Here is a 12520-nt window from a genome sequence, read left to right on the forward strand (position 1 = left end):
ACTTGTGTGTGTGTGTGTGTGTGTGCGTCTCTCTCAGTCCCAAGCGCTGTACCCCGGAAGTTCTGGATCGGTACCAGCAGGCTCTGGAGCAAGCGGTCCAGATCTCCTGCAAGTACAATGTGCCTCCGCTGCCAGGACGCACCCTACTGCTGTGTAACATGGACATGGACTTCTATACATCATGGAGCTCAAAACTGGACTTCTGCTACCCCCCTGACCCAGAGGACCCACAGGACCAATCTGACGACGATCCTGAACCCAAAGTGAGCCTCAACCCCTCCATAAGACTCACTCCCATTGTAAGACTCATCCCCTCCATAAGACTCACCCTCACTGTAAGACTCATCCCCTCCATAAGACTCACCCCCACTGTAAGACTCACCCCCTTCATAAGACTCACCCCCACTGTAAGACTCACCCCCTCATAAGACTCACCCCCACTGTAAGACTCATCCCCTCTATAAGACTCATCCCCTCCATAAGACTCACCCCCACTGTAAGACTCACCCCCTCCATAAGACTCACCCCCTTCATAAGGCTCACCCCCACTGTAAGACTCACCCCTCCATAAGACTCACCCCCACTGTAAGACTCACCTCATAAGACTCACCCCACTGTAAGACTCATCCCCTCTACAAGACTCATCCCCACTGTAAGACTCACCCCCTCCATAAGACTCACCCCCACTGTAAGACTCACCCCCTTCATTTAGACTCACCCCCACTGTAAGACTCACCCCCTTCATAAGACTCATCCCCTCTATAAGACTCATCCCCTCCATAAGACTCACTCCCATTGTAAGTCTCTGTCCCTCCATAAGACTCACCCTCTCTGCAGTCTTCCTGCATCATCACCGCATTACCCACAAGGCCTTGCTGTAGCCGTTTTTAATAGTGTAATTCTCTAGCTCCAGGAGGTGGCGCTGTTGCTGGCGATGATGATAGGCCACTGCAGTGAGCACTTCGAGTTGCTCCTCGTCAAGAATTGTGGTTTCGAAGAGGCGGAGCTAAAATCGGACCTCTTATTGGATAACGTCTGGCACGTGATGAAGCAGGTGAAGGTAAGGCTGGCTTCTGATGGGCTGTTTTCGGTTCTATTCCCTCTATAGCCAACCTGTAATAGGACATACCCATGTGTGGTGAGAGCATGTTCCATGATTATCCCAGCTGTGCGTTCGCCTCTGTGCTACACACACTCCTGCTGCACACCCAACCTTGAAACACCACCCGCTACACACAGTCATTCACTCCAACACATACACTCTATACATACATGGCAAACATTGCTACAAACACTGATGGTTACACTTCACCACGCCCCCCCCCCTCCCCCTCCCCCCCAGACACACACAAAACACTGCTTCACGCACTGATAAACACGCTCTCCTACACACGGACGCATGCACTGACACGCACGTACACGCGTTCGCCGCTACGTGCATTGCTGCACGCACACCTGTGTAAAGATACACTCTGCTACACGCGGGGCCTAACGTTCTTCCTGTTCAACAGAGTCTGAGGGAGAATTTGGGCAGACTGAAAGACTACAACGAGCTCCTCCTACACCTGGTCACCAAGAAAGCCAAGGTAACGTGCGCCTCTCCCGGGGCTGGACGACGTGCCTCGGCGATAATCATCGAACGCAGTAACTCACGACAAGGACCGGCCTACCTAAAGATTGCATTCAAACTTAAAGTAATGGAGAAAAGTCAGGCGTGCGGGGTTTCCCACCCCAGATATGGTGTCCCGTGCCTCCTGGTTCGTCTCTTCTGAGGAGGTGAGGAGGTGAGACCCATAGATCTGGGTTTGCCTAGATTAGGGTATCAGTGGATTTTAAATTGCCCCACTCACAATTGCTTTGATGCTATTTGTGACGGGGGAGACCAGGCCACATTCTTAGAAACGATACAATATTTGTGTCAGATTCACTGTTTCCTTCTCTGAGGCCACAGTTTATGCACTACATATCTGATACGATACTACAATACGATGATGTGTATTTTGCCGGGTGAGTCTGTGGAATCGATGTGTGGATTGACAATCGAGTTCATAGAATTAGTAGGGGTAGAGTAAATTGTGTCGATTGACAGGCCGACTGAATTGATGTGTAGATCGACAGGTACGGGGGCTTAAAAAGACGGATTGGACATGCTGACCTGTGTTATGACTGTTCTCATTTTTCAGGTGGACACGATAATCTCTTTGATGGATTACACTATGCACAGTGACCTGGAGCATGTCTTGAACAAGTACCGGAAGGACATCAACCCTGAAACCCTGCAAATCAACATGCTCCTCATCAGTAGGTATGACTCAAAACGTGTTATTTTTAAACGATTGCCTTACCTTGACTTCATATACACCTTACCTTTAAATATGATTTACATGTATTTCAACTAGGGATCAACAAATCATGGTACTTGAGGGCTGAAAACTGCTGGGTTTTTTCCACCCTCCCTTTACCTGGGAGTCAGGTGTGAAGACAGTCTGGCCAATCAGTAGCACTAGTTGTTCATTTAATTACCTGGGAGGAAGGAAAACCCAGGCAGGCTTTGGGTTCAAGGGCCAGGTTTGATTCTCTCTGACATTCGTCTTGCCTAACAATGTGCATAACATGGATATACACCTTACCTCAAAGTACGTATGTCATGTAATGCACCTTACCTATACTTTACCTGAGCTGCCTTGTGGCTCGTCCGGTTAGAGAGGGCTCATTCTGCAGAGTTCCTCTTCTCGTTGCTCTCTAGCAACCCCTGCTGGTTGATTGCGACAGTATCCCTCACATATTCCAGTTGTAATAAAGGACATGTCGCCAATTGGAGAATAAAACATAACTTTTCGGAAGCTCCATTTTCCTTCTTTTTCTCTCACTCATTTGTTCCCTTTCTCCATCCATCTTTCAGTTTCTCTGTAAAATTTAGCTTATTCCTTCAAGTAAATTGTATGTGTGTGTGTGTGTGTGTGTGTGTATGCATGTGGTTGTGTGTGTTCGTGTGTGTGCATTTGTGTATATGTGTGTCCGTGCGTGTGTGTGCGTGCATGCATGTGTGTGCGTGCATGTGTGCCTGTGTGTGTGTGTGTGTGTGTGTGTGTGTATCTGGTTGTAAATTTCAGTGGGACTAGCGTTAAAATGGACCACCGGAACATAGACCGGAACGTTGTGGAGCTGCATGGGTTCAGTGAACAGGTCCTCAGGTAAGAGTAACTGTAGTACCACTTAGAACCACTGGGGGAGCTGTAGTAGCCTGTCAATGATCCCTCTTGTTTTATGCATTTTCTCTCTCTCTTTCTGTCTCAGATTTATTGGAGAAAGAGGCTCTTCCAGGCTTCTGGATCACGTGGAGCGCATTGATAAGCTGCACAGCATCCCTCCACCAGAGGGAGCCAAAGACCAGAATGGCAGAGACACTGCTGTCTGCTCCCTGCCTGCCACCCCAAAACTACGGTACATACACACACACTTACACACTTACACACAAACACACACACACATGCGCACACGCACACGCACACAGGCACATACACGCACGTACACGCACAAACACACACTCTCTCACACACACACAGACACACACACACACAAACATGCACGCACACGTGCGCACACGTTTACGCCCGGGCTGCCGTTGTGATTGGACTCTCTGTCGCCCCCAGGTGGCGAGCGGTGCGCGTGTTCGTCTCCTCCACGTTCAGGGACATGCACGGGGAGAGAGACGTGCTGGTGCGCCGCGTGTTCCCCGAGTTGCGACGCCGCGCCGCTCCGCACTGCCTCTACCTGCAGGAGGTGGAACTGCGCTGGGGCATCACCGAGGAGGAGGCAGGCCGGGCCCTGGAACTCTGCCTGTCGCACGTCTGCCGCAGCCAGCTGCTGCTCGGCATTCTGGGAGAGAGGTACGGCCTGGTGCCCCCTGCCCCTGCGCTGCCACCACTGCCACAGTACCAATGGGTGAGATATCGTCCTGTATCTGTCTATCACTCTCTCTCTTTCTCAGGCTCTCTCTCTCTCTCTCTCTCTCTCTCTCTCTCTTTCTCTCTTGCTCTTTCTCTCTCTCTCCCCCTCCCTCTCTCTCTCACACGCTCTCTCACTGTATATTCAGTGTTTATTGGATGTTTTCTGCAGATAAGCTCCGCCCCCGCCGGTCTGTCCATCACAGAAATGGAGATTCGTCAATTCCAGGATCTTCACCCGGATTCTGCTCAGAACCGCATGTTCTTCTACTTCAGAACACCTCAGCTGGCAAGGTACACACACTCTAACTCACCTGCTCAGGGACACACACTCTACCTCACCTGCTCAGATACACACACTCTACCTCACCTGCTCAGGGACACACACTCTACCTCACCTGCCCAGGTACACACACTCTACCTCACCTGCCCAGGTACACACACTTTACCTCACCTGCTCAGGGACACACACTCTACCTCACCTGTCCAGGTACACACACTCTACCTCACCTGCTCAGGGACACACACTCTACCTCACCTGCTCAGGGACACACACTCTACCTCACCTGCTCAGGTACACACACTCTACCTCACCTGCCCAGGTACACACACTCTACCTCACCTGCTCAGGTACACACACTCTACCTCACCTGCCCAGGTACACACACTCTACCTCACCTGCTCAGGTACACACACTCTACCTCACCTGCTCAGGTACACACACTCTACCTCACCTGCTCAGGGACACACACTCTACCTCACCTGCTCAGGTACACACACTCTACCTCACCTGTCCAGGTACAGGTACACACACTCTACCTCACCTGCTCAGGTACACACACTCTACCTCACCTGCCCAGGTACACACACTCTACCTCACTTTAGTCTAATGACATATTTGTAATACCCCAACAGCACATTAATAACACCTGAATTTTGAGCTTCATTGCATCTGCGTGTGTGTGTGTGTCTATGTGTATGTGTGTGTGTGTGTGTATGTGTGTGTGTGCACGCACGTGATTGGTCAGGTCTGTCCCGGTTAGCTGGAGGGGTGACTTTGCGGCGGAGTCGAAGGATGCCGAGTCCAAAATGGCCGATCTGAAAAGCAGAATTCTGCAAAGCGGAGCCAAAGTCACCGAAGAGTGAGTTCTACTGCAGTACAATTTTCTCACAACAAAAACAGAATACAGACAACGCAGAACGATGAACCGGAGCTGTGCTTTAAGCACTATAATGGATGTTTTTTTTTCTCCCTCCCTTTTCCCCGGATTCTCCCCTCCCCCCACTCTCAGTTACCCCTGGGGAGGGGGCTGGGTTTGAGAGACGGACGCCTTGGAGGCCTGGTGTCGTTGGTCGAGAAGCTGGTGTTGTACGAACGCTACGTGAGAGGGCTGGTGTCGTCGCAAGCTACATGAGAGAGACAGCTGGTGCTTGTACGCTAAACGCTAACGATGAGAGAGAGCTGGTGTGTCGCTAACGCAACATGAGAGAGGCTGGTGTCTGCGCTAAGCTAACGATGAGAGAGAGAGCTGGTGTCTGTACGCTAAACGCTAACGATGAGAGAGAGCTGGTGTCTGTACGACCTAAAAACGCTTGCTAACGATGAGAGAGAGCTGGTGTCTGTACGCTAAACGCTAACGATGAGAGAGAGCTGGTGTCTGCAAACGCACAAACTGCTAACGATGAGAGAGAGAGCTGGTGTCTGTACGCTAAACGCTAACGATGAGAGAGAGCTGGTGTCTGTGCGCTAAACGCTAACGATGAGAGAGAGCTGGTGTCTGTACGCTAAACGCTAACGATGAGAGAGAGCTGGTGTCTGTACGCTAAACGCTAACGATGAGAGAGAGCTGGTGTCTGTACGCTAAACGCTAACGATGAGAGAGAGCTGGTGTCTGTGCGCTAAACGCTAACGATGAGAGAGAGCTGGTGTCTGTACGCTAAACGCTAACGATGAGAGAGAGCTGGTGCTTGTACGCTAAACGCTAACGATGAGAGAGAGCTGGTGTCTGTACGCTAAACGCTAACGATGAGAGAGAGAGCTGGTGTCTGTACGCTAAACGCTAACGATGAGAGAGAGCTGGTGTCTGTACGCTAAACGCTAACGATGAGAGAGAGCTGGTGTCTGTACGCTAAACGCTAACGATGAGAGAGAGAGCTGGTGTCTGTACGCTAAACGCTAAGATGAGAGAGAGCTGGTGTCTGTACGCTAAATGCTAACGATGAGAGAGAGCTGGTGTCTGTATCGCTAAACGCTAACATGAGAGAGAGAGCTGGTGTCTGCTACGCAACGCTAAGCGATGAGAGAGAGAGCTGGTGTCTGTACGCTAAATGCTAACGATGAGAGAGAGCTGGTGTCTGTACGCTAACGCTAACGATGAGAGAGCTGGTGTCTGTACGCTAACGCTAACGATGAGAGAGAGAGCTGGTGTCTGTGCGCTAAGCGCTAACGATGAGAGAGAGCTGGTGTCTGTACGCTAAATGCTAACGATGAGAGAGAGCTGGTGTCTGTGCGCTAAACGCTAACGATGAGAGAGAGCTGGTGTCTGTACGCTAAACGCTAACGATGAGAGAGAGAGCTGGTGTCTGTACGCTAAACGCTAACGATGAGAGAGAGCTGGTGTCTGTGCGCTAAATTCTAATGCTTTGGCATGTCCTGGAGCTACAGGATTCACGTTTTTTTGTGCATCTGAACAGGAAGTGGACGAGACAGAGGTCACGGAACAGGAAATGTTTCAGGACGCGCAGTCTCGGCAGTGTTACGGGCGGGACAAGCTGATTGCCGCGGCGATGAAGACCGTACAGGACGCTCAGCGCAGACAGGGCGGGGCCAGGGGCATTGTGCTGGTGGAGGGGGGGCCCGGAGAGGGGAAGACCGTGTTCATGGTAACCATGATTACACAGGAGTCTATGCTTACATGTTCAAATATGCCATTTATACCTAAATGTGTACTCGCGTGCACAGCTGTGCAAGCAGTGTGATGCTGAGTGAGTCACTGACCAATAGGAATCTCAGTGGTGTACTGTATAAGCAGACTGTGTGATGCACTGACCAATAGGAGGCCCCTTTCTGCAGGCTGCACTTGCCAATGCACTGAGGAGCCCAGACAAATCTCAGAAAGCATCTGGCTGTGATGTCATCTCCTACTTCACTGCTGCCAGCCAATCAGCACAGAGTGTGGAGCAGCTGCTGCGCTGCCTCATCCAATGGCTGAGGAAGAGGCTAGGAAAAGGGGAGGAGACTTGCCTCCCTACATCTTATAAGTAAGTGTGTTTGTTTGTGGGCAGCTGTTCTGTTTATTTTATTATTAATAATACTAATCATAATAATAATAACAGCTGCAGAACTAGTCTATTCTCTCTATATCTAGTGCACTAAAAATGCATGATGCTGACGGGCAGTCTCGTTGCTATAGAAACCTGTTGGCAGAATTCCACACAGAACTCAAAGCCCTGAGTGAAGCAAGGAAGAGCCAACCACTGGCTCTGCTGGTTGATGGGGTGGAGCTTATACAGGATGCCAGAGGCCAGCTGCGGTTTGACTGGATACCACAGGACCTCCCTCTGGTCAGTAAACATAGGCTGGCTTTCACTCAGAGAAATATTGGCTGTGCGCCAACTCTATACTGTAGATTATTTTGTGTGAAGTAAAAATTGTTTTATTCCAGGAATGTTTTATGCCATAAAAACCTACCTAATTTCTCAGGGTGTATCTTTGGTACTGAGTGTCACCCCAAACTCAACCCTCCGGCACACTCTGGCAAAGATGAAGGGTTCCTCTGTGTTTTCCTTGGGACCGCTTTCCATGCTGGACAGAAGGGAGATTGTTCAGACGGAGCTTGCGATGTACGGGAAGAAACTGAGCGACTCGGCGTTTAACAACCAGGTTTGTGCCCTGAGGTGAAGTGCTGAGTGTACAACATCGCCTGAGACCTGGTGGGTAATATTCTGTGTGTGTGTGCGTGTGTGTGTGTAGCTGCAGTCGCTGATGATGAAGAAGGGTTCTGCCAGCCCGCTGTACCTACACATGGCCTGTGAGGAACTGAGGAGCTTTGCCGTGTTTGAAAAGGTAAGAGCTCACCTGAACCAGAGCTCATCTGTATCAGAGCTCACCTGGGAGGAGCTCACCTGCACCAGAGCTCACCTGGGAGCAGTACTGGGGATGATGATGATGATGATGATGATGAGGAAGACCGTGATTAAGTTGATGATGGTGGGGCGACATAGCTCAGGAGGTAAGAGCGGTTGTCTGGTAGTCGGAGGGTTGCTAGTTCGATCCCCGCCCTGGGCGTGTCGAAGTGTCCCTGAGCAAGACACCTAACCCCTAACTACTCTGGTGAATGAGAGGTATCAATTGTAAAGCGCTTTGGATAAAAGCGCTATATAAATGCAGTCCATTTACCATTTTACCATTTATGGTGATCGAGATGATGGTGATAGTTAGGGTGATGAGGGTTTTGGTGATGGTGGTGATGATGTTGATGAAGGTGATGCTGATGGAGATGATGGTGATAGTTAGGCTGATGAGGGTTTTGGTGATGATGGTGGTGGTGATGATGTTGATGATGGTGATAGTTAGGCTGATGAGGGTTTTGGTGATGATGGTGGTGGTGATGATGTTGATGATGATAGTTGGCTATGAGGTTTTGGGATGAGGTGTATGATGTGATAGGAGATGAGTTGGTGAATGGGTGATGGGGTTTTGGTGATGATTGGTGGTGTGATGATGATGGTGATAGTTAGGCTGATGAGGGTTTGGTGATGGTGGATGATGTTGATGAAGGTGATGTGATAGTTGATGTGATTATGGTGATGATGGTGGTGATGATGTTGATGAAGGTGATGGTGATAGTTTGGGTGATGAGGGTTTTGGTGATGATGATGTTGATGAAGGTGATGGTGATAGTTTGGGTGATGAATATTATGGGTGATGATGATGGTGGTGATGATGTTGATGAAGGTGATGGTGATAGTTTGGGTGATGAGGGTTTGATGAGTTGATGAGGTGATGAAGTGGGTGATAGTTTGGGTAAATGATGGTTATGGGTGATGATGATGGTGGTGATGATGTTGATGAAGGTGATGGTGATAGTTTGGGTGATGAGGGTTTTGGTGGTGGTGATGGTGGTAGTTTGGGCAATGATGGTGGTGGTGCTGATGATGTTGATGAAGGTGACGGTGATAGTTTGGGTGATGAGGGTTTTGGTGATGATGATGGTGGTGATGATGTTGATGAAGGTGATGGTGGTAGTTTGGGTGATGATGGTGGTGGTGCTGTTGATGTTGATGAAGGTGATAGTTATGGGGATGCTTGTATTGCTGATGCTGTGGTTATAATATTGTTGATGAAGGTGATGGTGATGATGTTGATGAAGGCGATGGTTATGGCAATGTCAATGACAGTTTTGATGATGATGATGATGATGTTGTTGATAATTTTATTTAAGGTTATGGTTATGGTGATGATAGTACTGATGATGATGATGATGTTGATGATGTAAATTGAGGTTATAGTTATGGTGATGATAGTACTGATGATGATGATGTTGTTGATGATGTTAATTAAGGTAACAGTTATGGGGATGATGGTATTGATGTTGATGATGATGATGATGATGTTGCTCTGCAGATGAAGGACAGTCTCCAGTCCCTCCCTCAGGCAGTGGGGCCGCTGGTTAAGCAGGCACTGCTCAGAATGCAGTCCCAGGTCAGGGGGCTCGGCTGGGCCCTGGCAGCACTGACCGTCAGCCACTGCGGTAAGCAGCACACACTGCACACACTCTACACACACTCTACACACTCCCCAGACACACTCTACACGCTCCACACACTGCACAAACTCTACACACACTCTACACACACTACACACTCCCCAGACACACTCTACACGCTCTACACACTCAACACACTCCCTGCACACACTCTACACATACTGTACACACACTGCACAAACTCTACACAAACTCTACACACACTACACACACTCTACACACACTTCACACTCCCTACACACTACCCTGACACACTGTACACGTACTACACACTCAACACACTCCCTGCACACACTCTACACATACTGTAAACACACTGCACAAACTCTACACAAACTCTACACACACTACACACTCCCTACACACACACTACAAACTCCCTACACACACTCTGCACAAACTATGCACACTCTACACACACTCTACCCACTCCCTACACACTTCCTACACACACTCTACACACTTTACACAGTCATTACACACACACACTACACACTACATAAATTGCGTGTTCACTGTATTGCTTTCACACACTCAGTACATGCCCATCATCACTCGTGCACGCACACACACGCACACGCACACACGCACGCACACACACGAACACACTGTGGACAGAGTGATAATTGTTCAGCATGGCCCTGGTGACCATGTTGTCTTTGTGTTTTTTTTTTTTTGCAGGACTGAGAGAAAGAGATCTTTACGCAATACTGAGCATGTGCAGTGAGCTCTCTTCCGGGAGCGGAACGGTCACATGGCAGGAAATGCTGAAGCTGGCCAGGAAGCCGCAGGAACGCATCCCCATGGCAACCTTTTCCCAGTTTTTCCGAACTTTGCAGAGGTATTCCCATGTTCGCACGGAATAATCTCCTGTAAACTTAGTGCTAAAGTAACAGAAGTTTACAGGAGATCGGGGCCTCCAGTGGCGTAGCCCGTAGAGCGCTTTCCTCACGCTCGTTGCGAGCCGCGACGTCGGCGGTTCGAGTCCGACCGCCGCAGACCCTTGCCGCATGTCTCTCCCTCTCTCTCCTCCTAGTTCTTCCTGTCTCTCTACACTATCCTGTCTAATAAAGCTGAAAAAGTTTACAGGAGATTGCCATTATTCCCGTGTTAGTATAGGCGGTTAGCATATCCATGCCAGTACATGAGGTTGGCATTATATTCATGTTAGTCCAGTTAAGCCCATGTTGGTGTGTATACCTGGAATGTTGTATGTAACCGTATATAGAGTAGAACAGCATAAATAGGAGGAAACCTGTCTTGCAGCCTGATTGGTCAACCCTACTCCCAAGGCCCGGAAGACTCTCTGACTTTGACCAATCCTGAGGTGAGGTCTGCCTTTGAGCAGCTCTTCCTGTCAGGAGCGGGTGACAAGGCCAGAGCGCACAGCCTATTGGCAGGTGAGGTTACGCACACGCACACGCACACACACACACACACGCACACATGTTCAGTCACGCACATGCACACACACACACACGCACATCCATGCATGCACGCATGCATCACAGACATCAGACATTAATCATTTGTTATGTGCAGGAATAACAAATGATTAATGCTCACTATAAACACATATTTGTTTCTGTCTGTTCTCGTGTGTGTATGTCTGTATCACTGTTTGTTGGTGTGTTTATTTCTGTGTGTTTTTATCTCAATCTAACTACACATTGTCTGTCTGTCTCTCTCTCTCCCCCTCTCTCTCGCTCGCTCTCTCTCTCTCTCTCACACACTCTTTCTCTCTCCCACTCTGTCTCGCTCACACACTCTTTCTCTCTCTCTCTCTCTCTCTCTCTCTCTCACACACTCTTTCTCTCTCCCACTCTCTCTCGCTCACACACTCTTTCTCTCTCTCTCTCACGCTCTCTCTCTCTCTCAGCACACCTCTGGACGCTCAGTGACCCTCAGGGAAAGGACACGTTTGTTCACTGCGAAGCGGATGCCGTCATCCACCTTCCCGCCCACCTGGTCAGTGACTCCACCCCCTCACCGTGTCATTGGCTGTGTCATTAGCTGCGGTGGCTGACACATGTGGTTTAGAGGAGAGCACGTGCATGTCTGTGTTGTCCTCATTGGACAATGGCAGTTGCAGTAATGGCTGCCACTTCGGCATGATTGAACATTTCAAACTGAAGAGACAAAGGGGAAAGAAAAAAAAGGAAATTTGTCATTAAATTATTTGAAAATGTCTTTTTCTTGCTTCTCCTCATTTAGATGAGCAGTGGCCAGATGGCAGCGATGAGCTTCCTGCTGTCCAGCTTCCACTTCCTGTATGCTAATGTTCGGCACGGACTCCTGCACCACCTCCTGGAAACCTACAGCCAGTTTGGTGAGCCACAAAAAGTACAATGTGACACTCTGGTGAACTACAGTTCCCAGGAGCCACTGCTCATCTGTTCAATCCTACCACCCGTCTGTGACTTTCTGAAAGCATCAAGCCAATGAGAACTTCAGAAGCCATCATGCAACAGTTTTAGTTATGAAGTAACTGAGGTTGATTCCAAAAGACAAAATACAGAGTACAGTTCATGCTGCTATATCAACAACTGATTGATGCAAGTAAATAAAGTAACTGTACAAGAAACATAGAGGTGAGTTAAATCAATGTAAGGGAGGAAAAAGAAACATTAAGTCTTCTGAACAGTTACTAGACAGACGGAGAGGTGTTGCTGCTTCTCCGATAGTGTGGTTTTCTACCCAGGGTACTTTGTGAATCGTACATAATTTTTTCTGATCCTTGCAAAAGCATTGTAATCCTGGACTCCCCCAGCGAGTCATTAAAGACAGGAGTAAACACTCATTAAC

At 49.0% G+C, this 12520-nt stretch overlaps 1 protein-coding gene across 1 annotated transcript in view; it reads left to right on the forward strand.

Annotated features, from left to right (window-relative positions):
- Nucleotides 1-12520, forward strand: part of tep1 (telomerase-associated protein 1) — a 37234-nt gene that overhangs the window by 9573 nt on the left and 15141 nt on the right. Inside the window, exons 13-32 of the mRNA XM_064345539.1 lie at nt 38-263; nt 908-1060; nt 1512-1586; nt 2184-2305; nt 3114-3194; nt 3298-3444; nt 3654-3945; nt 4120-4241; nt 4976-5089; nt 5240-5256; nt 6613-6830; nt 7021-7208; nt 7361-7511; nt 7651-7830; nt 7921-8013; nt 9574-9700; nt 10397-10556; nt 10982-11115; nt 11595-11683; nt 11930-12044. Coding sequence (XP_064201609.1) covers nt 38-263; nt 908-1060; nt 1512-1586; nt 2184-2305; nt 3114-3194; nt 3298-3444; nt 3654-3945; nt 4120-4241; nt 4976-5089; nt 5240-5256; nt 6613-6830; nt 7021-7208; nt 7361-7511; nt 7651-7830; nt 7921-8013; nt 9574-9700; nt 10397-10556; nt 10982-11115; nt 11595-11683; nt 11930-12044 — 2804 coding nt within the window. The remainder of the gene's footprint in view (nt 1-37; nt 264-907; nt 1061-1511; nt 1587-2183; nt 2306-3113; nt 3195-3297; nt 3445-3653; nt 3946-4119; nt 4242-4975; nt 5090-5239; nt 5257-6612; nt 6831-7020; nt 7209-7360; nt 7512-7650; nt 7831-7920; nt 8014-9573; nt 9701-10396; nt 10557-10981; nt 11116-11594; nt 11684-11929; nt 12045-12520) is intronic.

This window comes from Anguilla rostrata, chromosome 8, assembly GCF_018555375.3.
Source record: "Anguilla rostrata isolate EN2019 chromosome 8, ASM1855537v3, whole genome shotgun sequence".
Taxonomy (NCBI): domain Eukaryota; kingdom Metazoa; phylum Chordata; class Actinopteri; order Anguilliformes; family Anguillidae; genus Anguilla; species Anguilla rostrata.